This window comes from Meleagris gallopavo, chromosome 2 (genome assembly GCF_000146605.3).
Source record: "Meleagris gallopavo isolate NT-WF06-2002-E0010 breed Aviagen turkey brand Nicholas breeding stock chromosome 2, Turkey_5.1, whole genome shotgun sequence".
Taxonomy (NCBI): domain Eukaryota; kingdom Metazoa; phylum Chordata; class Aves; order Galliformes; family Phasianidae; genus Meleagris; species Meleagris gallopavo.
The window spans coordinates 105,389,657-105,415,343 of NC_015012.2; the positions used below are offsets into that span (position 1 = coordinate 105,389,657).

The 25,687-nt window shown below is 40.3% G+C and overlaps 1 protein-coding gene across 4 annotated transcripts in view; it reads left to right on the forward strand.

Annotated features, from left to right (window-relative positions):
- Positions 1–25,687, forward strand: part of MSRA (methionine sulfoxide reductase A) — a 213,904-nt gene that overhangs the window by 54,483 nt on the left and 133,734 nt on the right. For 2 of the 4 annotated variants that reach the window (XM_019613395.2, XM_031552652.1), the window contains 2 exons: positions 2,763–2,866; positions 13,174–13,293. In XM_019613395.2, the coding sequence (XP_019468940.1) occupies positions 13,176–13,293 (118 nt within the window). In that variant the 5' untranslated portion in view covers positions 2,763–2,866; positions 13,174–13,175. Of the gene's footprint in view, positions 1–2,762; positions 2,867–13,173; positions 13,294–19,640; positions 19,792–25,687 lie in introns of all 4 variants that reach the window. The other 2 variants (XM_031552651.1, XM_010708107.3) reach the window with 2 other exon arrangements.

Genomic DNA, 25,687 nt, shown 5'->3' on the forward strand with positions numbered 1-25,687 from the left:
CAGTGCTCAGAGCCCATCCAGCCTGACCTTGGCTGTCTGCAGGGACAGGGCACCAATGCCTCTCTGTGCAACCTGTGTCAGTGCCTCACCCCTGTTATTGTAAAAAAACTTTCTTATATCCAACCTTAATCCTCTCTCTTTTGAGTTAGGCCAAGAAGAGGTCAAAGGTTCATTCTTCCTGATGACAATTCCTTTCCCAAGCCATCAGTGCAGTGTAGACACTGCCTCAGTATCTTTGATAGTTACTTTATTTTCAACAATAGCACACCATGTTTTTTGGCAATGAGTGCATGTCAAATAGTGCGTAAATGATAAATGACTAACCACATATCTATTTGGCCTCTGTCTGTTCCTCTGGATATAAATTAGTTTTGCTATAACAATCTTCTCTGGTATTTTTTTGAGTAATTGTTGTGGGATGTATAGGAAAGAAGTATTCTCTTTTGCAAGTGAGAACACACCAAAATTTTATTGGCCTCTAAGAGACGAGAAAATACCTCCTGGAAATTCTGTATTACCATTAAGGACAGCTGTGGTCCAAAATAGATTAATTTTGATGATCTTTTAGGTACACTCAGATGACATTTATTAGTTTGGGCTTCCACTGGAAAAGGGTTAAGGGCATGTTTCTATGAAGTTGGAGAAAGGAGGAATAAAGGGCTGTTTGTTGAACTGGCTTGTTATTTGGATGTAATTATTTTTTTACTCCTGAGCAATTACAGATTGTAAGTTTAAATAATTGTCAGGGTGCCTACAGCTTTCTGTTGTTATTTAAAGTCTAGGGATATAGATAAAATAAGTAATATGACATGGCTTTTTTTGAATGTGTCTGTGGCAGTTAATTTAACTTAGCAATAGTTATCAAAGAGGGAAAGAAACATCAAGATTTCTATTCCTTGCAGTGAACAGACTTTGTAAACAAGTTATTATTTTCTGCATTATAGCTCTGAAAGTGATTCTTATTTAGCCCGTAACAAGGTGTTTGTTGTGCTTTGCTTTTATTATAGCAGAATATATTTTGTTTTGCCTCTGTATTTCAAACTCCCTAAGGTTGCTGGGAGATTACAGAGATTTTCACAAGACAAGGCTAAGACTTCTCTATTATTGCAGAGATGAGTTTATATGAAAGATACAGTTTCAAGAGAATCAAATGGATTATGCAGCCCTGATGACATCTCTTATTTTATGTGTACACTGAGTTCTACTTGAGTAGCAGAGCACTAAAGTGTGTCAAATGACCGAGGATGATCTAAAATGAATCTCCAGTGCGAAGTGCTGGAATGCATAGAGCAAAGGAAGATCACAAAATGATTTGAAAGCCTCAAATCAATGGCTGAACTAAAGATGTGATGCTTTGCAATGAAGCAAATAATCAAGTTGATGATAGGACCATGTAGCTCTACCTCAATCTCTTTCACATATTATTGTGCCGGGGGTTCCTTTAGTCCCTAACAGACTTTTGAAAGGTAATATATTAATAAACTACTCCCTTCTTCAAAGTAGATAGAAAAGTAGTTAGACTGAATTCATCTGTGCACAAGCTGGCATCACTTATTAACTCTATCCTTGGATATTCTTTTCTTTAATTCAGATGAAGATTTTGTTCCATTTTTGGGCACATCAGAGATATGCAAATAGCTTATGATGCATATACATTACATTTCACAGAATGACTGAATGGCTTTGGTTGGAAGGGACCTCAGGTATCATGAATCTCCAACCCCCTGCCACAGGCAGGGCCACCAACCTCTACATTTAATACTAGATGCTTGTATTAATATGCTTGTATTGAGACTGATTTATTTTGTGAGAGACATTTAAAAGAGTGAATAGTCAATACAGTCAGAATTTTGGCCATAAACCCTGTTATTCTTTTTACCTATCACAAATTCCTTCAGGTATCACCTTTGTGGCCAAGAAACAATGGGTCCCTACAATACTTTGTAGGACTTCCCTTTAATCAGTTAGATCTGGAAGAATTGCAATGCTAATTTAGATACTTTGCATTTAGGACTGCCTGCTGTTACTCTGTGAATAGCACGTCTTTTCTGCAGATCTTACACATTTTTGTGCAATATTGCTTTATGTGTGATTCGTTTTGAGTGAAAGTGATGCCCAGTTGTTCCCATCCATGAGCCGTCACTCATTTGTATTCCCAAATCCCCATTAAAGAGCATTGAAGAAACACATATTTACTGGTTTAGTTTCCAGTGCCTGAGCTCTACGATTTGTGACAGTGCTCCTTCATGTTTATGGAATGGCTCTGTCAGAAAGCTTTTGGAGAGGTTGCTGGCTTGTTCTGCATTTGTGTTGAAAGAAGCAATGGCACGAATGGTAGAAATGAGCCTTGGAGAGAAGGTCTTTTGTGGTCTGAACTTGAGCTTGCATTCGTGAAACTTTCTTCTCATCCCATTTTTGCCAGATCTGCACATCTAAATAGAATGGAATCAATGTCCAATACAGAACCAAGAAAACAGAAATGGTTCCATTTCATGAATGAAAATCAATCAAGGAACAAGATAGCTTTTCATACGATGGAAGTCTTCAAGAGTGAGACACTGAACTGTTTTTTTTGATGCATCTTCTATTATTTAATTATTATTCTTTTGCCCCATGCCTAATCTTGGCAACCTCAGCCTAGCAAATACCAAGATCACCACTTGGCTCGATTTGTTAAAGCTATCATAATGCTCAGAGACATTTTCTGTACTTTTGGAGGCAGCTCTTCATTTTGTCTTATTTTCCATGTTGTTATGTTTCAGGTATATTCTACCACTGAACGACGGATTAGATGAAAGTTGCTATATTTTATCTACAACAAGCTTTTCAGAGGAATATAAATCAACAGAAATAAGACAAGAAAAAGGTAGAAAAAACATCCGTTTATCAAGTAGTGTTTCTATCAACCAGCAGTCATAACATGAAAAAGAATTATTTGAAACAAAGACCTGTTAGTTGGGATCCTTTGGTATTTTTCCAAAAGGGATTCTTTGCTTTGCTTTGGGACCCCTCATACCTCAGTTGGAGAGTACTTAAAGTAATAATTCATAAATTATGGTTCATGCGAGGCTTAATTATTGTGTGCAAAATGCTTTGATGTCTTTTGATGAAAGGAGCTAAATGCATGAGAATTAGTATTTAAGTATTTGCTTTCTAGAGGAGAGAGGAAGTATGGTTCCCCAGATCCAAATGGCTGCTGCCAGGCTTCCTCCTATGGCACATTCCCACACTGTGCCCTTTTGGGAGCTGGGAGGTAAAGCCTATGAATTGTATGTGTATTTTTGTGCAGATGAATCCTGCACATCTTCCAACTCCTTTTAACCTTTCTCTCCTAATTAAGAACTAAGGGAATGCTGAGCGTGATTGATGCACAACAAACAGTTGCAAAACAGCCACAAGGAACACGGCTGGTAGTCCAGCAATGCAGAAAAGGGCAGAGCCACTGAAGTGCTTCTATTTCTTCACTCTCTCAAGATCTACTTCTCATCCTATTCACCTTTAGAAGCAATTTACACTGCTAGTTCTGATTATTTAGACCTGAGATGAGCTTCCTGAAAGGTTCTCTCAAAGGTCAGGAAGTTTGGCCAGTGCTGCTTTCACATATTCCCTTCCCAGCTTGTGATGCCAACCTTTTGGATGAGTATATAAATGTTTATGAGTGGTCCGTATCTTCCAGTTTCTGGAAATTAGAAAAAGTTTTCCAGCAGAGGATTGTGATGATGGAATTTTCTTACTATCTGGACTCACCAGAGAGCAACTTGGTTTAACTATTCCAGTTTATCGCATGGGGAAAGAATACTAAGGCAGTGAATAAGGCCATCTTTGAGAGTATTTTAGAGCACTGAGATGTGTATTTCCCTGCTCTCTGCTGGTTAAGATCAAAACTGCATTTGAATAGGAATATCTGAAACCTCTCCTGCTGTAATTGTGAAGTTCATGGTAGCCATGGTTTATGTCCTATTACTATCCTTGATATTGGCTTCAAATTTCTTAAAATCTTGTTGATTTTATATTATTTCTTACTTGTAATGTGCTTTTATGATGGGTTGCATAAATACATTTTGAGAACCGTTTTCTGTCTCTCTATCTCGCCCTTTTCCCAGTTGGAGTGCTGTTGCCTTATAGGGCCTTTCTAAAGTCGTACCACACGTTACGCATATTTTTCTTACTGAGAACATGGCAGTTTTTCTGTTGACAGTAAAATACTCCCTTTCTATTATGATGTTCTCCTTTTCCTCTTACAATAATGTGTTGTGCAGGTTTTATACAAACACACATACATACACACACACGCCCACACGCTCTTTGAATGTCAGCAGCCACCATACTGGCAGCACTGAATTGCCCGGCCATTTGGTAATTTGAATGAACATGAGGCTTCTGCTTTTCCTATGGAAAATGAAGCAAACCCAACAGTTTCTCTGGGAATTCATGCAGTGTGAACAGAACACATCTTGGCAAAATGGTGAGCCAAGAAATTCCTCTTTAGTTGCTCTGTTAGGCAAACTGCATTTTAAATTTCTTGCCGAGGGCTTTGTTTGACTTGCCCCAGGCAAGTTGTTCAACATATTTATCAACCCTGTTGTAGCATTAGAGCCAACGCTTATCTAGGAAGATCATCCGCTTAATGCCATCTGTCATCAGGAATTTTATTTCTTTCAGCTGAGCTTGTTCTCCATTTCAGGCTTTTTTTTTTTTTTTTTTAATATTCCTCACAACCATTTCTTAGTTGATTGTTTTCCAGTGGTCTGAGATATTTTTGATTGCTCAAATATTCCGTGGTTGCTGCATGCACGTTAAACTCCTAAAGACATCAATGATACAATTTTATTTCAAGTCCTGACTGATAACATTAATCCTATATGCATCCAGATGGCTCACCAAAGCGCCCTACATATTACAGCGTTATGTAAAAGATGACATTACATTTCAGTCTGAATCTGAAATTCTTTCCAGATTCTCAACAGGAATTTGAAAAATTTCACAGCAAAGACTTTCAGGTAATTCATGCTGCCTTTTGATCTTGGTGCTTATGGGGATGCAACTTTGATCACTTTACCTTTTCTGGCCCTTATAAGCTGTTGTGTAAGTACACAAGCAACGTAAATGTGTTTGATAAAGATGTATTCACTCCTTTTACATGTGATTGTGAGATCCCGTGCTCCTGTTGGGTCTGTATCTTCAACCACAGTGAAGCCAAAGAAACTGGAATATTTCCCTGTGTAGAACAAACAGAAAAACAGGCTGCCCAGGGAGGCGGTAGGGACAGTGTCACTGGAGGTTATCAATGTGGAGATGTGGCAATGAGGATACGGTCAGTGGGCATGGTGGGGATGTGTCAGTGGTTAGACTTGGTCATCGTACGGGTCTTTTCCAACCTTTATAATTCCATGACTAAAACTTAGCTTACAGAGTTGTATAAATCCAAGAGTTGTATAAATCCAAGCCAAAGTGTTTTAACCATGGGTACAAGAACTGTGTGTAGGCTCTGGATTGGGTACAAGTGTTCTTCTGGCCCTTCAACGTGAAGCCAAAGTACCTACTGCAATCTGAGAAGTACAAAGAATGAGTGGTCCCCACAGCTGAGGTGCACACAGCATAATCAAATATCTGTCTGGCACAAGGCTTAAAAATATCAGCACTTTAATGGACTTCAACCACAAAGCCGTACCAACCATACTGCACAATTTTTTAAGAGAAAAGGCTGATCAAACACTGTTTGAACTTGGCAGAAATCTATGTAATACACATTATTATATAGATATATGACTTGACTGATAGAATCATACAATGGTTGGGTTGTAAGGGACCAGCTCAGGCTGCCCAGCACCCATCCATGGCCTTGGACACCTCCAGGGATGCGGAACCCGCAGCTCTGGGCAGCAGTGCCAGGGCATCACTACCCTCTGAGTAAAGGATTTCTTCCTAATATTTAATGTAAATCACCTCTTTTAGTTTGAAACCATTCCACCTTGTCCTGACACTCTCAGGCTTGCTGAGGTTCAATTTATTCCTTCCAACCGGGTGGGAAAAAAAAAAAAAAATCAGTTCAAAGCAGCTGAGCATTTGCTAGGCTTCTCCAGATTTTATAGAGGTAACTAAATAAATCGTGTTCAGACTTCGGGCCAAATTCTAGACTGGCCAAGGGCTTTGGCAGCTGTGCCATCAGCTCCCGGCGAGCAGTGGGACGAGTGGCAGGATGTGCGGCTGGCTGTCCTCTGCTGCCTCCGTGGAGAGGAGCAGCCTGTGCCCCAGCTCCTCTTGGCTGGGTTTGAGCAGCTGGCAGCATCGCTGCTTCTAGGGCTTCAGAGCGTATGCTGGCACAGGCTGCACTCCTGCTCGGTGTGCTCCTGAGCTTTGGGTAGATAGAATCACAGAGTTTGAGTTGGAAGGGACTGTTATAGGTCATCTGGTCCCACTGCCTGCACTCAACAGGGACACCCACAGCTCCATCAGTGCTCAATGCCCATCCAGCCTGACCTTGGCTGTCTGCAGGGACGGGGCACCCACCTCATCTCTGTGCAACCTGTGCCAGTGCCTCACTGCCCTTATTGTAAAAAACTTTTTCCTTACATCCAGTCTAAATCTCCCCTATTTTAGTTTAAAGCCATTTTCTCTTGTCCTAACCCAACAGATCCCATTGAAGTGTCAGTCCCCATCTTTCCTACAGCCCCACTTCAGGTACTGAAATGCTGCTCTCAGGTCTCTCTGTCCTCCTCCCTATGGTGAGCTGGGCTTAGGGGAGAAGTTTCCAGGGCACGCTGCTCTTTGTTCCCTCATCACAGCAGCACGTTTTATTTTTCTGAGGGTACGTAAAAATATGAAATTTATCCCTATTAGCAGAAGCATACTTTCTAAAATCCTTCAAACAGAAGGAGGAGCAGGATCCCTATTCTTTCCATTCACCTTCTGCAGTGAAGCACTGCTGTCAGCCTGACGTTGAAACAGCTTCTTAATCTGCTGCTCAGAGTGTGGGTGGAGAGCTTGCAGGCTGTGGGCCAAAAAAACCTTGGCATGTCATGGAAATAATGCATTTGTTTCTCAGAATTAGACAAAAAGTGTCTTCTTTGGATGTCCGATTGGGCTGCTGGGAGGGTAGGAAGAGATAATGCCAGTAGGTAAAGCTGGCAGCAACCAAAGGTCATGGGCTGTCAGCTGAAGTCAGGCTGTGCAAGCACTGAGTGCCCAGAGAAGAGGGACACAAAGGTAAAGGACACAGGAATAAAGAAAGGATGGAATAAAAATGCCATGGATGCATATGTGTTGTAGAGAAAATAGGAAAATCAGCCAGACTTGATAAACAATACAACCATTGTGAGTTCCTCTAAATGGAAACCTGAGAGTCCCTGAAGCTTCAGTCTCTGTTAACATCTACAGGGCTCACAACTTAATAGACTTTAATTAGTACAGCATGGGTGAGTCTTATTAGGTTTTAATTTGGATCAGGAATGCCCTTCTGATGCAAATGTACCGCCTGTGCCCACTTTACATCATGGAATCATGAATAGGAATTTGTATCAGGGAACGTGCATGGAAATGGAGTGCTATTCAAAGATGTGATAGGGAGAAACACCGGGGAAGGGGAGCAGAATGAGGGTGAAAAAAGGTTCCCTGTGTAGGATCTTCCAATTTCTCGTGTGAAAGGGGAGCACATCTTGAACGTTGCATGATTTTAAACAAGTTTTCCAATCTGTTTTTATTTTATTTATTTATTTATTTATTTTCTGTGCAATGGCTGTTGCATGCAATACAGGAAATAAAGAATCTAATAGTACTGAAAGCTAAGTACATGATTACCAGAATAGATCTGGAATAGCTGTAATTAGTCATTTTGCTTAGGTTTTATGTGGCTTAATTACAGACCCACACACAGACTTCTGCAACCGAGCTGCTCGTGGTAGGTACTTTTTTTAGCCACCAAAAGAAACGGACAGCTTCCAACCACAACTTATTTTGTATGGTTTGATTCAACTAGATTAAAAATGTTCATGTTTTTATAATGTCTACATTCAAGATACAGGCTTATTTCTCTCTCCTTAAATATACAAATAGTTGTATCTGGTATGGCCTTCTACCTGGCCTTCCATGAAGGGCGTGTATCTCGCTCAAGTCCCGTGCCATGTTTGTCAGCCTTGAGCAGATAGATGTCATGCATATCCTAAGGCATCTCAAATCAAACAATCACGGAATTATAGAACTGCTTGAGTTGGAAGGGACCTTTAAAGGCCATCTGGTCCCACTTTCTGCAATGAGCAGGGGCACCTACAGCTTTGTCAGGTGCTCAGAGCCCCCCAGGTGCTCAAGATCCAGCCTGTCCTTGGCTGTCTGTAGGGATGGGTCACTACCTGTGACCCTGGATGTCTCTCTTTAGTCAAATGAATTAATCTCTGAATGTATGAACTCCTGTTACAGTCAATGGAGACATTTGTCAATACATTAACGTCATCTGTATAGCGATTAATCTCACCAGAAAGTAAACACCTGCAGTTCCATTTTGCTCAGTTTAGCTCTGTGAATATTTCAAAATTGTTACAGATTATCTTTAATAATGGGAAGCTTATCTCTCTTATCAGAGCAATATTTTGCTTTCATTATTTTATAAGGATACTTCAGCTTATACAAACTTTTTCTAACAAATGTGCTAATGGCTGGGTTGCCTATGGAAACACGTGTTCCTTCACTGAGCTGTATACAAAAAGAGTTCTTCAGAGGAGAGATATATATATATTGTGTATTTATATATGTATATAAAGGGAATGCTCTGAGAAGAAGGATGTGAATGCTAGAAAGGAATAGCAGTATTAGCATTTATTCCCGAATTGTGTGATTAATATTATTTAGAGGGATGAATGAACCTTTAAAGACTGCCATTTGAATCTGTTTGTTTTTGAAGTTCAAAAGCATAAAATCTTAAAATGCCTTTTGAAATTCCAATTAAGAGTCAGTCAAAACCCATCACTTAAAGAATACTTTTTGTTTTACAAATTAGCAATTAAAAAGTGACAAATATCTTCAATGCTTAAATACTCTCCTGCCATCCCCATTATATTCAAATTATGCGGTTTTTTTGGGCATAAGAGCATGTTCCCCAGTATTTCCCTTCTTTTTTTTCCCCTTAGCAGTGCCGCTTGCTATCTAACACTAAAGCTGCGCTCACTTAACCAGTACTGAGGATTATGCAAAATATTTAATGAATAGTTTAAAATCAAATTTATCTTTGCTGGTTTCACGTTATAGTATGAGTGGCTTATTTCTCTTTTATGTTCTTTTCTCTGCTGCTTTTTACTGTTTTTTCCCTCTGAGTTTTATCTAATTTTTTGGAACATCTTCAATTTTTTACTGGAATAGCAGAAATTAGAGGAAGTAAACTTCTTTGTAATGGTTTTAAGTTGAAAGAGGGAAGATTTAGGTTGGATGTCAGGGGGAAGTTCTTTTCAGAGAGAGTGGTGAGGTGCTGGAACAGCTGCCCAGAGAGGCTGTGGATGCCCCGTCCATCCCTGGAGGTGTTCAAGGCCAGGTTGGATGGGGCCCTGGGCAGCCTGGTCTGGTATGAAATGTGGAGGTTGGTGGCCCTGCCTGTGGCGGGGGGATTGGAGCTTGATGATCCTTGAGGTTATAGAATCATAGAATCACAAGGTTGGAAACGACCTGTAAGATCATCTAGTCCAACTGTTGGAAGGTCCTTTCCAACCCAACCATTCTGCAATTCTGTGATTCTGTTATTTGTACTACAGGAATACATGACGTCTTTAACTGAGATTATTTCCCAATTTTAGTAGTCTGAATGTGGCTTCAGACCATCAGTGTTCTGAAGAAGAGCACTGAAGGGGGTTTTATTCTTAATATCCCTCTCCTTGTGACAATTTCTCTGTAGAACATGGCCCTACTTAAGCAGAATAACAAACATCAGCTGCTGGATGTATTTATTCCACGGAAAGCAATTGAGTGTTATATTGTTGTAAATTATGTCCTTTTACTAGCAGGTTTTTTCTTGTGACAATGACTTCAATTTTATCTGTTCTCGTGGATGTGAGGATTTATTGTTTGCACAAGGTGTCAGTGTACTTGAGAAGTCATGAGAATCATTCACCAAAAGAATAGAATGTCTGTTTCTGAGAGGATGGGGAACACGATGATTTCATATATAAACTGGTTGCAGAGAACAAATAATAGTGAAAGAAACCATTATGAAGATATAGGTAATTAGTTCAAGTGGGTGAGGACAATTGGTGAGAGAACCCTAAACAATAACTATTGATCAAGGAGAGTCACCAAACATTATGGTTAATTATCATTAGTTCCAGACATCTTGAAATAGGAAAGTAATGAACATTTCTACTTTGTATTTGAAGTTGGGCCCATGTTTGAATTCAAACCTGAATATTGGATGCTGTCCCAGGTACTTAGAGTACAGATCCATAATTAGGTTGTCATGGTGAGGCAGTCTCTCCAGTCTTCTGAGGAACATGTCCATAATAGATACTATGTCTGCAGTGGAATGAATTACTCAAAAAAATAATCAAGGAATCATCCCTATAAAATCAAAAATATGTCTCGGATGCCAAAAAAGAAAAGTACAGAATTTCTGATTTCATGAATGCCCCAAAACGTTTTCTTCTCCACAAAGCAAAGATGACACGTCCAGGCTGTCTCAATAAGATAATGTGTGTACAAGTCTCTTGTGAGAATGGTGTCATGTAGTACTACATTTTAGAGATTTCAGCAACAGTTATGCATGTTCAGGCTGGACTTGATGATCTTGTGGATGCCCTATCCCTGGAAGCATTCAAAGCCAGGCTCGTGATTGGAAGTCCTGCCTGTAGCAGGGGGTTTGAAACTAGATGATCATTATTGTCCTTTTTAATCGAGGCCATTCTATGATTCTGTGATATTGAAGGTCTTTTCCAATCCAGATATTTCTATGATTTCAAGGTTTTTATGGGCTAGGTCTGCATTAGGTCACTGAAACTGATGGGGTTTGGTCTACTGGTCATGGGAAAGAAGAGTGGCTCTGGGTTTTTATGACACAGAGAAAAGTCATAAGATACAGTGAATCCTTTTCTTCTTTAATAATGATTTTTTTTTTCCTCAGGACAGTGGACCTTATCAGCCATTTACTTGCTTTATATAGCTCTCAGGCAGAACTGTCAGTCAGAGAAACTTGGGCAGAATTCAGTCCTCTAATTCTGTGTTAGGCTTTTTCTCACTGATGTTTTGTACTCTTTATCCATTGACTAGTGACCTGTAAACCTCCAGTGTGATCCCATCAATTCCACCAGGGGCATCTCGTGTCCACTGAAAACTGAGGAGATATTTGGCACTCCACCTGCCTAGGGTCCAGGCAACCTCATCCTCCTCTTAGGAAGCACGTGTAGTGAACATAGGAATGTCCATCTGTGTAGACTGTAGCATCAGTCTACTTCTGAGCACTTCTAAAATGCCCTCGTGGATAAAGCAATATGAAGAAAGAGTCAAGAGCTATGTACAACTCTAGCATTGGATGTGGGGAATAAAGAACTGCAGGCAGTAAGAATTCTCAAATGTTCTTTCTGCAAAATCTGGAGACAGATTCAAGATTGATCCTTCAATACTTTCTCACCAGCCTAGTTTAATCATCGAATTACTCAGGTTGAAAAAGACCTTAAAGATCATCGAGTCCAACCATGACCTAACCATACCACCCTAACTCTAACAACCCTAGCTGAAGAACCCAAATTTAATAGCTATAGCTGTCTCTGTAGTCCATGGAAAATGCAATTAGATGGGTAACTTTCTATCTCTTTGAACTGAATGGTACTCAGGAGATGCCTGTCTCTGTCCCAGGTCTCCAGGAGCAGGCTAGGCTCCCAATTGGTGTGACTCACTTGAGCAACTGAAACATTCTGAGTCATCACTTCTGTATTTTTGTTTGTTACCATAGGAGTTGGTCAAAGTACGTCTGAAGCTAATCTCTGGGTTTCAAAGAAAGAATTTGCCTTTGTGAGTGATCATAATTGTTCTAGTTGAACTTTAAAGGAATATTTCTGTAATTTCTCAACCTGTCGTATCTGTATTGTTATCAATAGGAAACTCATAATGGGTCATTGATTTTTAAGTGTAATCAGTGGTTAGCTGATTTTTTACTAGCTTTTATGTTTTAGAACATATGTTATCATTGAAAGAGAAAGCACATTACCCATAATCAGGGATGAGTTAAATAATCCTAGAATCATACAATCAATAAGATTGGAGAAGACCTCTGAGAACCCCAAACTCAGCCCCAGTCCACCCCACCATGCCCACTAAATCCCTCAGTGCTGCATTCCCAAGGTTCTGGAACACCTCCCATCCACCCTGAAACATCCTCCACCAGCTCCTTGGGCAGCTGTGCCACTGCATCACTGCTCTTTCTGTGAGGAAATTCTTCCTAATATCCAACCTGAGTTACTAGAGTGTACACGACATGTTTCAGCTTCATAAAGTCCTTCAAATCGTAGCTAACATCTCTGAACTATTTAAGCCATCAGAGAATTGTGAATGTTAGGCTTGTTTGTTCCTTCCCCTTGGCTTTCACACCATATGCTTGATTCCTGTTACCTGGAGACTTTTGCTAATTTACACCTGTTGACAATGGCCTTTTGATAACTGGCCGTGTGGGTGAATGAATTTTGAAATTTTGTCAGAACATGAAATATGTGTATGCATAACTTGTTAAATCAAAGCATTTTTCCTCCTGTATAGCGTATAATTTAATCCATTATTTTTGCCATCTTTAAAGACTGCATATGCCTGAAAACAGAAAATTAAATAACTGTTTGCCATTAATACAAATTATTGTGTTTTGACAGCTTGCTAATCAACTGGAGTAAAAATGGTGCTGTACAAACAGTGCGATTGCATTTTAAGTAATTTTTGTTTGCATGAAAATTCTCCTTGTTTGAGCCTTTGAACCCTTACAGGATTTGTACTCTGTAATGTGTTAACATTCATTCAGAAGCATTATAAAATAAACCTATGTTTGCGTTGTGCACTGATGCAGAATGGATTTATCAGTGTAATTACTCCACATGTAGTCTTGGAAAGTGCTTGGCCATCACATACTGGCTATATGAGCTATATCAATGAATGTGCAAATGAATGATTCAGCACTGAGCAGATTTTGACATACTGTTATGTACTTCATCCAATATTCAGGTATGGGCTGCTTCTGGGGAGCTGAGAGGAAGTTTTGGAGACAGAAAGGAGTCTATTCCACTCACGTGGGTTATGCAGGAGGTTATACTCCAAATCCTACCTACAAAGAAGTCTGTTCAGGTAAGCTTGTCTCTTTGATTTTTAAGGATTGTGAGATGGTCAGGTGCTGGAATGGGCTGCCCAGGAAGGTGGTGGAGTCACCGACCCTGGAGGTGTTCAAGAAATGTTTGGACGTTGTGTTGAGGGACATGGTTTAGTGAGATCTATTGGTGATCAGTGGATGGTTGGACTGGATGATCCTGTAGGTCTTTTCCAACCTTGGTGATTCTATGATTGTATGATTCTGTGACAATAAAGAGTGAAGGACAGACTGCAGCAACTGAAGAGCTATTTACAGAACACTGCTACCTACCCTGTGTCCTGAACTGCAGGGACATCTACGGTATGCCCATCCCATCGTCAGTTCCTACCATTCAGTAAGGTAGAAATACTTTGAGAAAAAAGGAAAAAAAGTACAAGTTTTAGATTTTCTTCATTGCTTATTGTGTTTTAATGTATTTTCTCAGGAAGTGGATTGTTCTGCAACTTATGCAAATGTGTCTTTTTAAAAAAGTATGAATTTTGATTTAAATTTTATCCATATTTGAGTATAGACAGAAACGAGAAAGTGAGCGTTTTTTCCTTTTCTTTCCATATAACCTCCTGGGAAAGTCTAGGTTTCTCATTTGTGTTACTATTAAAAATTTGTTAAATTTGTATGTAGTTCATTGCACAGCATCTTATCATTTCCAAATCAAATCCTTGCCTTTATTTTCATTGCACTCCATACTAATCCTTCTACAACACTGATAACCTACTGCAGTTTCTGTGATCCAAAACATAGAACCACTGGCACCCAACTGACTCATGTTGCTGTTAAAGTAAATTCTTGCTTTCCTGTAGTCTATGATGGAGAACAACTTGGAGGTTTGCTTTTGCTTTATTTTCTTGATAGCCCTTTTTATGCCAAATGCTGAATTTGATATACTTATATACTAACAATCTATTGTGTAGGGTTGATGGAGTGTAAAGAATTCAGTGATATGAACAAATAATGGAACTCTAGCAACCATGGAGAAGTGCAGCAAGGCACTCAGTACAGGAAAAACTTTATAGAAAAAGTAAAAAATGTGTGAAAAAAGAGGTTTTAAAGTGGTATTTTATAGACAATACAGAGAAATTGCCTTGTAAGTGTGAAAGAAAATGTACAGATTAGGGAGAATTTCTGCTGGTAACTCAGAGCAGTATGTAGAAATGTAAAAATGTCTAGAACAAAAAGAAGGAGGCTTGTGCTTTTGTATTAACTAATGCAGAGAGACCCAGAATTCCTGCAAAACAGCAAAGGGAAATACCACCTGTGGAGGGATCAGTGATGCCTGTACTATCTGTTGCTTCCTAATGCTTTCATTTCGTAATGTTCCCGTGCTATCTACTTTGATCATTTGTTTGCATCATCTGTGAATGTATAAGCGTATATATCCCGCTGCAGGGAGCCTGCTTGGCAGGAGGGCTGGACTCGATGACCTCTACGAGTCCCTTCCAGCCCCTACAATTCTGTAGGCCTTTTTTTGGCCACTCTATTTAATGTCCTGGACATTAGTTAGATTGTTTGCATAGAATGGGGATATACAGAGTAGGGATGTGCAGAATAGTTTCTCTTTCCCAATGCACTCATTGTTCCAATACACTGAGGTTAGTCCTGTTGCTCTGTTGAGTCTTTCTCCAAAACCCTGAGTGCTGGCTGTTGGCCAAGGGGGGATGTGAGCACAAGACAAGGTGTAGTCAGGGGAGCAGAAAAAAGATACCATGTCTTTTAGTCCTATACAATATATGCTGGTTTTATATTTTGGGATGGGTCCACAGTATTGGGTGCTTTGCATTTGATTTGGATACTTTAAAAGCTTTCTGATGCTACTTTATTTGTGTTATTTCATCAGCAGTGAACAAAAATGGTAATTTAACAATAAGAATCCAGGAATAAAGAAACGGAAAAAAATATCTGCAAAGTCTGTTTTCTGACAGTTTTGTTGCTAGATTGGTATTGCAAAACCACAGCTGAGGTTATTTTTCCTGTGCTTGTTTTTATGCACGTTCACATGGTGGATGTTTGTATGCCTCCAGGTACTGGACACTGGTGTTTTTCCTCAGAGATATCCATAAGGATAAGCACATTCTTCACAGCCTTGCCTCTGTGAACATAAATGGGATGCGTATGTGCTGCGTATTTCTGTTCTTAGTGGTGCAGCAGAGCTGAACTGGAGAATGTACTGATTCCTGCATGCTAATTTTTTCTTCCTACTTAGCTTCTTCTAGCTCCATTTTATTCTGATTTTATTCTGATTTTTTTTTTTTGGCAGATTTTGTTTTATCTTTGAACATACCTTTTGGAAGTCTCTGTAGAGAGCTCTCACCAGCCCCCCTGAGATATTGCCATCTGGCTGCTTCTAGTTGCCATAGTTTTCGTTGGGGAGAGCAACTTATGAAGCAGTAGACTTCAGTTGCACACAGTGATTGCCACTTTCCTCTTCATCTGTTCTGACAAGGTCATATCCATGGCAAACACTTAACAGTTGTGGCCTCTAAATCCAGCTCCAGGAAGCACATTAATGCCACTAAAAGTTTTCTGCTTGGCAAGTATTTGAGCTTTGCATTCAACCCATGCAGGCTGGAGAATCTGTGCAGGAAAGTTATTTTAATCCAACACCTTCCTGGCACTCTGCTCTGAAGGAATATAGGCAATAATTCTTTGGATTGAGCATGTAGCCCTTGTTCCAAAAGCAGATCATCAGCGAGACCCGAGGCAAAATGGTGTGGATTTACTGTTATGTCCAAGCTAAGGGCTCTTCAAACGTATCAACCAATGGTGCTTTTTTGATTCGATTCCCTAAATGTAGGTTTTAGTGCCATTTGAGATGTGTGAGATTATTGCACCTGCCACGCTGTGGTCACATCTGACAGCTTTTTGTGATTGCCCTTGGACTTCTTCAAAGCAATTGGATGCCTGTTGTGTGAGCAGCTAATTGATGTAGAATCATAGAATCAGAGAATGGCCTGAGTTGAAAAGGACCATAATGATCATCTAGTTTCTATGATGTGTGCATGTACGTTTACTATTCATCCTTCTGTCTGGAGATAAGAGTATTGCCATACATTGTCAGTGTATGTACGTATGGAGGCAGGGGACTGTGTGCTTGCTGAGATTTCCCAATCTCTTGTTCTTGGATGCATGAAATTCCAGTCTTTGATCATGTATCTGATCCAAGCATTTTATATATGTATTTGGAATCCACAGGAAAAAGTTTCTGCTTTCTGTCTTACCAAGAGGTGTAGAAATATTTTCTACATCCTTTGGCTCATAGAGCCTTTGGAAGGTTTTTGATTTCTTGTGAATTTAGGATGTTCCTTAATAATCCTAACAAACATCTTGCTTGAAGTCCAGTGTGGAGAACACTACTTAAATGTAATTGATCTGAAAATAGATAGTAACATAGCACTAATACTTGGATTTAAATGCCTGTGGGTTTAGGAATTACTGAGATGGAGATCCTTGAGTGTATTGATTGTGATTTGATACGCTGCTTCACGCTCACACTAGGTCTGTTAGTCATAAGTAAGTAACTTTTCATCTTCTTTCAAGTCTGTAAGAGCAAGCCCCTGTCTTCATAGACATTGAAGAGCAGCCAAATCTAACTCTGCTGGGGAGGTAGGAATGTCTTAGTTCAGCTCAGTGTCACAAAATCATAGAATCATAGAATCACAAGGTTGGAAACGACCTGGAAGATCATCTGGTCCAACCATCCTCCCATTACCATTGCTACCACAAGCTACTAAACCACATCTCGTAGCTCCTCATCCAGACAAAATTCATTCTGTTCAGCTCACTCAGTCAGTGTCATTCTGTTCAGGTGCCAGGTAGATTACGTGAAGATTCTCCAATCAGACGGTGTGGCATTGCCATGTTAAATTGACATCTAAGAGATAATTGAGTTATTTTGTAGCTTATAAACACAGTGCTGAAAAGTTATTTTTACGTTGTATGGTGACAACCATGCAGATGAAAATCTGAAAGGGAATTCTGGACTGGGTGAAGGATTTTGAGCTATATTTGGTACACTAGGCTAATAGATAAATACGCCGATTTTGGCCAGCGTTAGGCAGCACAGGATGTTCATTCACTATGAAAAGTATTTTTGTACTTTGCTTACAGATGTTCAGAGCAGTTCTGTGTTTATCTGTATATTCATAAGCTTTTTGAAATCTGCATAGCTCAAGTGGCTCTGAAATCAGAAGGGAAAAACTCTACTGTTGTTATTCATAAACTGGTGATGTACAATTACCATATAAAATCAGAAGCTAATGATGATTTTCTTAAAAACAGAACAGTTTACAGTGTTATGGTCCAGGGTGTTAACATGTAAGCAGGTCATTTTGGTTTGTTTTGTTTTTTTTCCCCTGTGTTTGTCTTCAGTGACTATAATAGAAGAAAAATAGATGAATGTGCCTGTTTATTATCCTTTATTTGTTACAGGGCTTAGTGAACATAACAGTATATTTGTTTAGTTAAACCCATTTATAATCTTGTCAATTCTCAATAACTTTCTGAAGCATATTCTCTTGTATACGGATCACAAGTCTTAATAATTAACAATGTAATATTAAAGTGAGCCATGTGGAATTAGTTCCTCTTTTGAGTTACATAAAACACTTGATGTGAAGTTGTTTTACATTTTGTATGCAGCAAGCCCACTATTTTTTTTTTTTTTTCTGATGGATAATATTGCCTTTTGCATACCAATTAGTCTTTTGACTGACCCTGGTATGTAGGAGTTTCCATTCTCTTTAAGACATTTGGGCTTCCAGAGGTCACCTGGAAGACTTTTGAATAGTTAATGGAAAAGAGTGGAGAAAGGCAGAGCTAATTTCTTGCTCTGTTACCTCCCACCCCCTTGGTCAGCTGTTGATTTACAGAATTACTTCTCTCTCTCCTTCGTCTGAGCTCTACATGAGAGAGGGCAAGACCAGCACTAGGATTCATGATAGTTGATAGTTGGCATGTCTTTGCTTTAAGAAAGAAAATGCATGCAGAGGGCTTGACTCCATGACATAGACCTTATTTGACATACTGTGCGTTAATATCATCGCTAAAGAGAGAAACCAACAGCAGAAAGTCTTTCTAGCATTTGCACAAGTTACTATAGCAATATGAAGACAATGCAGTATGGGGAGATGCCTCTTTCTGTCTCAGATTTCTCATTCTCTCTATGACACAGATGAACAATGATCAGTATACTGAGACACCACCTTACTTGAAAAGCCCTTAATTTAGACTTCACAACCCCATTCTGAAATGAGTCTGACTTTTGAAAGTGCTTAAATGTATAAGCTACCAGTATTCGCTTTCTTTAGCTTGTAAAGGGATCTGAAGGTTTTCATGAACTAAGTCCACAAGATTAAAGCTTCCAAGCAGTAATGAGAATGACTCAGGACGTTTTCTTTTAGTATTAATTCTCTGTCAAGAAAATAGATTCCTGTTGTGCCATTATCTGTTCTTTTTTTAATGTGTGTAAAAGCATAGGAATTTTACATAGATTCTGTGAAGAATACCGGTGCTTATCATGGCCTCGATCTGTACGACGTGCCTTAATATGGTTGGCCTGTTGCTCTACCTCTCACCTGTTGGGTTTTTTTTTGTTTTCTTTTTGCCTAATTCACCCATCAGGAAGGAAAGAAAGGTCATCATATCATAGCATCATAGAATCATAGATTCATAGAATTACAGAATGGCCTGTGTTGTAAAGGAGCACAGTGCTCATCCAGTTCCAACCCCCTGCTATGTGCAGGGTCACCAACCAGCAGCCCAGGCTGCCCAGAGCCACATCCAGCCTGGCCTTGAATGCCTCCAGGGATGGGGCATCCACAGCCTCCTTGGGCAACCTGTTCCAGTGCAAACCAATCAAAGTGCAAAATACCAAACTGATCAAAGTTAGAGCCACGTACTGTGGATATAAGTGTTCTGTAATATTTTTACAGCAACTGAAGAACAGGATATAGTAGAAAATATTTAATTTTTAATAACTAGATCACAGTTAGAATAAGTTGTGTCTATAATCATGAGACAATAGTCCTTGAATCCTTCTATATGTGCAGAGAAAACCTTTATATAACCCTATAATCTGTAATTCGTCCTCAGTGCAGTTGCTACGTCATGAAATAAAACGAATGCACCAATTTCACTTCACTTGGAAAGGTGATAGCAGATGCTGCTGCAATGTTAAAGCCTTGGCAACAAGAAATATAACAGATGCATTGAATTTCAGTTACCTGCTGTATTGAAGTTCTACCTAGAAAATTGATGCTGTTGACATGACTGACATGTTCTTTTTCAATAGAAGAGTTTCTTATTAACTCATTATGCCTTTGTCTACCAGGATACAGAAATACATTCTGTGGATTCATCATTTAAAAATAAAAGGAAGGACAAATATTTTTACCCACCATTGTCTGAAAAACAAGAAGCTGCCTGTCCACAAGGGATGCTGGCCGCTGTGCTCAGGGATTTCTGCTCCATCTTTAATCAAGGTTAAGTTAACATTCCTGCTTCAGAATCTGACTTCAGAGGGCTAATATCATGGCAGATTGAGGCTTGAAGAAATTAAACTGATATTTATTATTTAGATACCTGCTTGTGCCTCGTGGCAAATTTCAAATCCTAATAGCCTCACTGCTATTCTCTGTTGTTTTATCTATTTATCTCAGCATTGCCCATAATCACAGGCTTAGGTAGTAGCAGCAATATAAAGCTAAATACATTATTTATTATTAACAACTTTATTTGAATTGTATTCCATTGAGATGTGTTGTTTCTGTCTTTCTCATCTCCTGGTTTTATTAAAGATACATATATAAGATGAAAATGTGATAGCCCCAGAGGTTGAAAGACCCAATACCAAAGGAGTCAAAGGCAAAATCTGACCTGCAGCCTACACCAAGCTCTCAAAGGAGCTTCATTTCCAGAAATAACCCCACGCTGGTTTAGACCATGGCATTCACCTTATCACTGTGCATGAAACAGAAGGTGCTCCTCATTTTAGGCATGGAAACATGATGGTAGTTTTGGTACCAATACTTGTGAAAAGGACAACATTACAAAAGGTCTCGCCTTTGCTATTGTGGTTAGTGTTTTTTTCTTCATGTTATTTTTTTCCTGAGGAAAAATAACCTCCCCTGTGAAGACAGGCTGAGGGAGCTGGGCTTGTTCAGCCTGGAGAAAAGAAGGCTGTGGGGTGACCTCATTGCAGCCTTCAGTACCTAAAGGGAGCCTACTAACAGGAGGGGAATCAACTCTTTGAAAGGGTAGATGACAACAGAACAAGGGGAAATGGATTTAGGTTGAGGGAGGGAAGATTTAGGTTGGATGTCAGGGGGAAGTTCTTTACTGTGAGAGTGGTGAGGTGCTGGAACAGCTGCCCAGAGTGGCTGTGGATGCCCCGTCCATCCTTGGAGGTGTTGAAGGCCAGGTTGGATGGGGCCCTGGGCAGCCTGGGCTGCTGTGAAATGTGGAGGTTGGTGGCCCTGCCTGTGGCAGGGGGGTTGGAGCTTCGTGATCCTTGAGGTCCCTTCCAACCCAGGCCATTCTGTGATTCTGTGATTCTATGAGGAGACAGTTGGAAATATGAAGACCAACTGCCAAACTGTCCTCCCAGAAGTACAGGTGACTGTAACTCTGCTGAGGTTACCTGGGTGTATTCCGATGCATGAAAACCATTTGTGGGATGTAAGACTTAAGTATTGTGCATAAAGTGAAACTGCAGGTGAAAGAAGAGGAAAAAGCCACAGGCAAGAGAATGTTGTGTGGGCAGAGACTGGAGATTGAAGAAACCTGGGAGAACCTACAGCTGCTGGGAGAGCACTGACCTATGAGTAAAGCTGGTGGTAGAAAGTGTTTGCATTCTCCCTGTATTTCTTGTCTGTCGTGGTCCATTTATTGTATTTCACCACTCCTGTGCCTTCCTCAAGCTGAAGTCTTCACTGAGTGGTACATGGCTGAAATGCTGTTGAGATAACATGGATGTTTTGGAGAGTATGTTTTTCCTGAATTTGGGACTGTGTGTGACTGAAATGGCTGTGTGTAACCACAACACGCTTTGACTTACTCCAATAACAGAACATCTTCCTACGCTGGCGCACAGATTCAAAACTATCTCATTGTGTTAAATTTTGAATGCACGTGACCTGCATAGTTCTTGTGTCTGGGTTGAATGATGACAGAAGAAATCTCATCACAAGACTTTAGCATTCTTCTTCATGCTCAGCTGTGCCCAAGAGGATTATTGTATCTAAGTTTATAATAAGCAGAATTCTGGTTGTGTGCTCTCTCACATGAATTTCTCAGGTTGAGACAAGAATTTGGTCTGGTGATAGTAGAGGCAGGGCCTTTGGGGCTGTAATATCCGGGTAAAGGATGCTCAGTGAATGTTAGACTGGGTGATCTCTAATGTCTTTTCCAGTCTAGATTCTGTGATTTCAAGGAGAAAGCCAGACTGCAAGCAAGTTCACAGCATTACTCACACAAAAAATAAGAAAAAACATTCAGATCCCTTTGGGAATATGACACACAGTAGTAGGCAGTGTATTACTTATTTAGAGAGATTTATAAAGAGAAGACAGACACTAAAGAAGTAACTTTTTAATGTTAGCTAAGCACACACAAAAAAATTAAGTGAAAATAACACTTGGCTCAATTATAGCTTTTTCTTTCCTGATTACTTTTGCTCAACAGAGAAGTAAAAGAAATTAAGAAATTGGTACCAAGTAGAATACTGTTTTTTTGGTTTTTTTTTTAACTGCTCCTAAATTTTAAGAATGAATTAAAAAAAGGAGACGATGTTTTCCAATGGCACTTTGGTCATTGGAAGATTTCATCTAGAAAAAGATGACACTGTGCCTTTCAGATCTCTACACTATTCCATTAATCCATAAATAGAATGATCTAAAAAGTTGTTAATTTACTTGGTCAAGCTTCTGGGTGCATTCTGGGAGGAAAAACCTCATAAAATAGCAAGGGATTATAACTTTGCACAGCAGGAAATGTTTTCTGAAAGAGATCAAGAAGTCTGCTGATGGAGTCCTGTCTTGGTAAAGCCAACAAATGAATTCTCCTTCAGGAAATGCTCTTTTCATTTTTATTGTTGATAATTTGCAGTAAGCCGGGAGTTGAGTTCATCCATTTTGTGTGCATTCCTTTTAGAAAAGCCAAATATGTTAGGAATTCTTTGATGTACTAGAGATGGTAAAGATAGGAAAAGCTGTGAATTATGATGGAATCAGATGTCTGGTGTAAGAGAAGGGATATGGTGCCACCTGCAAACTCCTACATGAGGCATTAAAGCCTATTGCTAGGTAGCAGCTTTACATTTGTCTGTTGTCTGCTTGGGAGCCCGAAGTACTGCTGTATTTGCAGTAGTGACCTACAAAGATCAGGCTTCTGAAATGGCCATTATCCAACTTTTTATTTGAAGACCCAAAGTGATGGGAAATCTGCCATTTCCACTAGTAGGAAACTTCCTCGCAGTAATAGGGTGCAAAAGCTGTAATCATCAGTAGCATGACTCAGATCTATTTAGAACTGCAGCAGAGATTTTCACCGCCAGAGCTCAATGGACAGTCCATGAGCCACTCAAGATACTTCTGACAGAAGCAGCTGGAAAGTTGAAATATATTTCCTGTATTGCTTCACACCAAGGATCCGTTCAATCTAACAATCTCCTTCTGCACAAGTTGGCATTATTTCTTTCTTCATATACCTCCCAGATTCCAGCTATATGAAGATGACTTGAATTTAATAATTGCTGTATTAATTTATCTGTTCACTTAGTGTGATTCTGCTTTTGGCATTCACAAATAGAGGGGAAGCTTGTGGTTTCATTGACTCTAGAGCTGAACCAGTTCAGGAAATTTCAATATGAACTTGCTGTAATTAGCCAACATTTTGCTAAAAGTTGGTTCTTGACAGGATCAGTATGTCCAGTGAGGAGTATATGTGTGTAAAAGAGCATTAGTTGCTTTATTAACCCTCTGCCACAGTAATGATTATTCCATAAAAACATGCTGTATTTCTGTCCTATCAGCAGAGCACAAAGAAATAGGGAAGTTGGGAAATGGGGGAGAGCATGGGAAAAACAAACAGCAGATCCTTCATAGGGGATCTGAAAACATCAACTTTTTTTTCTGAGCAGTTCTTGCTCTGAAAGACTTCTGTAATACATCTTTGGAGGTTTTCACTTTGACACCAAGGAAGGAGAATTTTCTTCGTGGCTGCACATCACATGGCATCAGCTTCCCTGCTGACAGGAGGTGTTCTTTCCTACCCAGCACTTACAGCAGTCACCTTCATTCATCTGCACTGGATTCAAATTGTAGGTGAACTGTGACCACCAGCGGGACGGAGAACACACCTCATTCCCACATCAGTGAAATCTCTTCAGCCTGTTGATATGGACAGAGTGGCCCATCTGAGGTAACTGCCCTTAAAGCTGTACTTCAAAAGAGGCAGCAGCTGCCTGCTGCAGATAGAGAGACCGTTTGGTGCTGCAGATGCTCTTAAAACCATCATCAGGGTGAGCTCCTGGAAGGACATCTCCTCTTTAGCTTCTAGAGACAGCTTCTTTGTTATCAGCACTAGTGACATCCCTAGAAGAGTTGTCATAGCTACACAGAGGCTCTATTTATGTCAGCAAACAGAACAGGGCACAGATCTGGGCATCAGTCTGACATTGCTTTGGCAGTGCCTGCTGTGCTCTGAGCCAGGCCAGGAGCCTCTCCCAGACAGTTCCTGGGCACTGCTGATGGTTAATGTGGTACAGGTGTCCAAATCCAGTAAGCAGTGGGGGTGCACAAACCCTATTTTGAAGCATAAAAATGTTTAGGATTATAGAATCATTCAGGTTGGAAAAGACCTCTAAGATCCCAAGTCCAACCCCAGCTCACCCCACCATGCCCACTGTGTCCCTCAGTGCCACATCCCCATGGTTCTGGAACACCTCCAGGGACGGTGACCCCACCACCTCCCTGGGCAGCTGTGCCACTGCATCACTGCACTTCATGAGAAGAAATATTTCCTAATATCCAACCTGAACCTCCCCTGGCACAAGCAGAGGCCATCACCTCTTGTCCTGTCACCACTACCTGGGAGAAAATGTCAACCTCCTCCTTGCCACAACCTCCATTCAGGGAGTTGTAGGGGCAGTACGATCTCTCCTGAGCTCCTCTTCTCCAGGCTGAACCATCCTAGTTCCCTCAGCTGACCCTTCACAGCTTCATTGCCTCTCTTTAGTTGTGAGATGAGTCGTCGTGGAGTTGGCTTGAAGGCCAGAGAGTAATCCTAGGCTTTTTGTATTGACTAATGAATATTTTACACTGAGAAAATGAGTGGACTCTGGACTGCCCTACTTTGTTTGGAAGTGTGTTGCCTCTAGCGGCTGCTCTTTACATCCAGTGCACTTTCACTTCAGGTTTCCTAAGAGTTTTGTGGCTGCAAAGAAGCAAGAAGGAATGATCAGCTTTATTCCTTCACCTGTGCAAGTGGTGCATGCCTGGAGACACTTCAGTACCTATGACTGAGATCAAAATATGCAGTGACAGTGCTTGCATGTGTGCCCACAATGGTAGTATACAGATCAAATCCATCCAGTGAAAAATGAAGTGACTAACCTTATTTTTTGTCGACTAGTTCCCTGTTTGGTTTTATCCAGTTTACCCAGTGAAGTGATTTGATTAGAAACTATTTTTATTTTCTTGGCTAGCAGTGAAAAATGTTAATTGTGGCTGAAATGCCTTTTAGTGATCATGTTCGAATGTCACAGTTCCATAAATTCTGTACCGTTTGCTTTCCACTATTATAGTGCTTCAGTGGAGGAAAAATATTAAAAATCTGTCACTAATGTTTTGAATACTAGACTTGGCACAGACTATGACCTTACTGGGGAAAGCACAGAGAAAAAAGTCGTTTTTCCCCAAAGCTTACCATGTAAGGCTAAGAGAAAAGACAACGGACTGCTGTAGGTTGGAGAAATCAAAGGAAATAATAAGATAATTTTAGCACAGCAGAACAAACATGCCCCTGATTTGCTACTGCCTGGTTTTGAGCAAGGTAAGCAAATGGAAGGTAGTTTCAACTTTTGTATCCTTGGGCTCCAGTTTAACCTGGAGCAATGAATCATTCAGGTTGGAAAAGACCACTGAAATCCCCAAGTCCAACCCCAGCCCACCCCACCATGCCCACTGCCCACGTCCCTCAGTGTCACATCTCCATGGTTCTGGAACACCTCCAGGGATGCTGACCCCACCACCTCCCTGGGCAGCCTGTGCCAGAGCATGAATGCTGTTTTGGAGGAGAAGGTTTTCCTAATATCCAACCTGAGCCTTCCATGGCACAACTTTGGGCCGTTATGCAGCGTAACGCAGCCTGTGACATTCC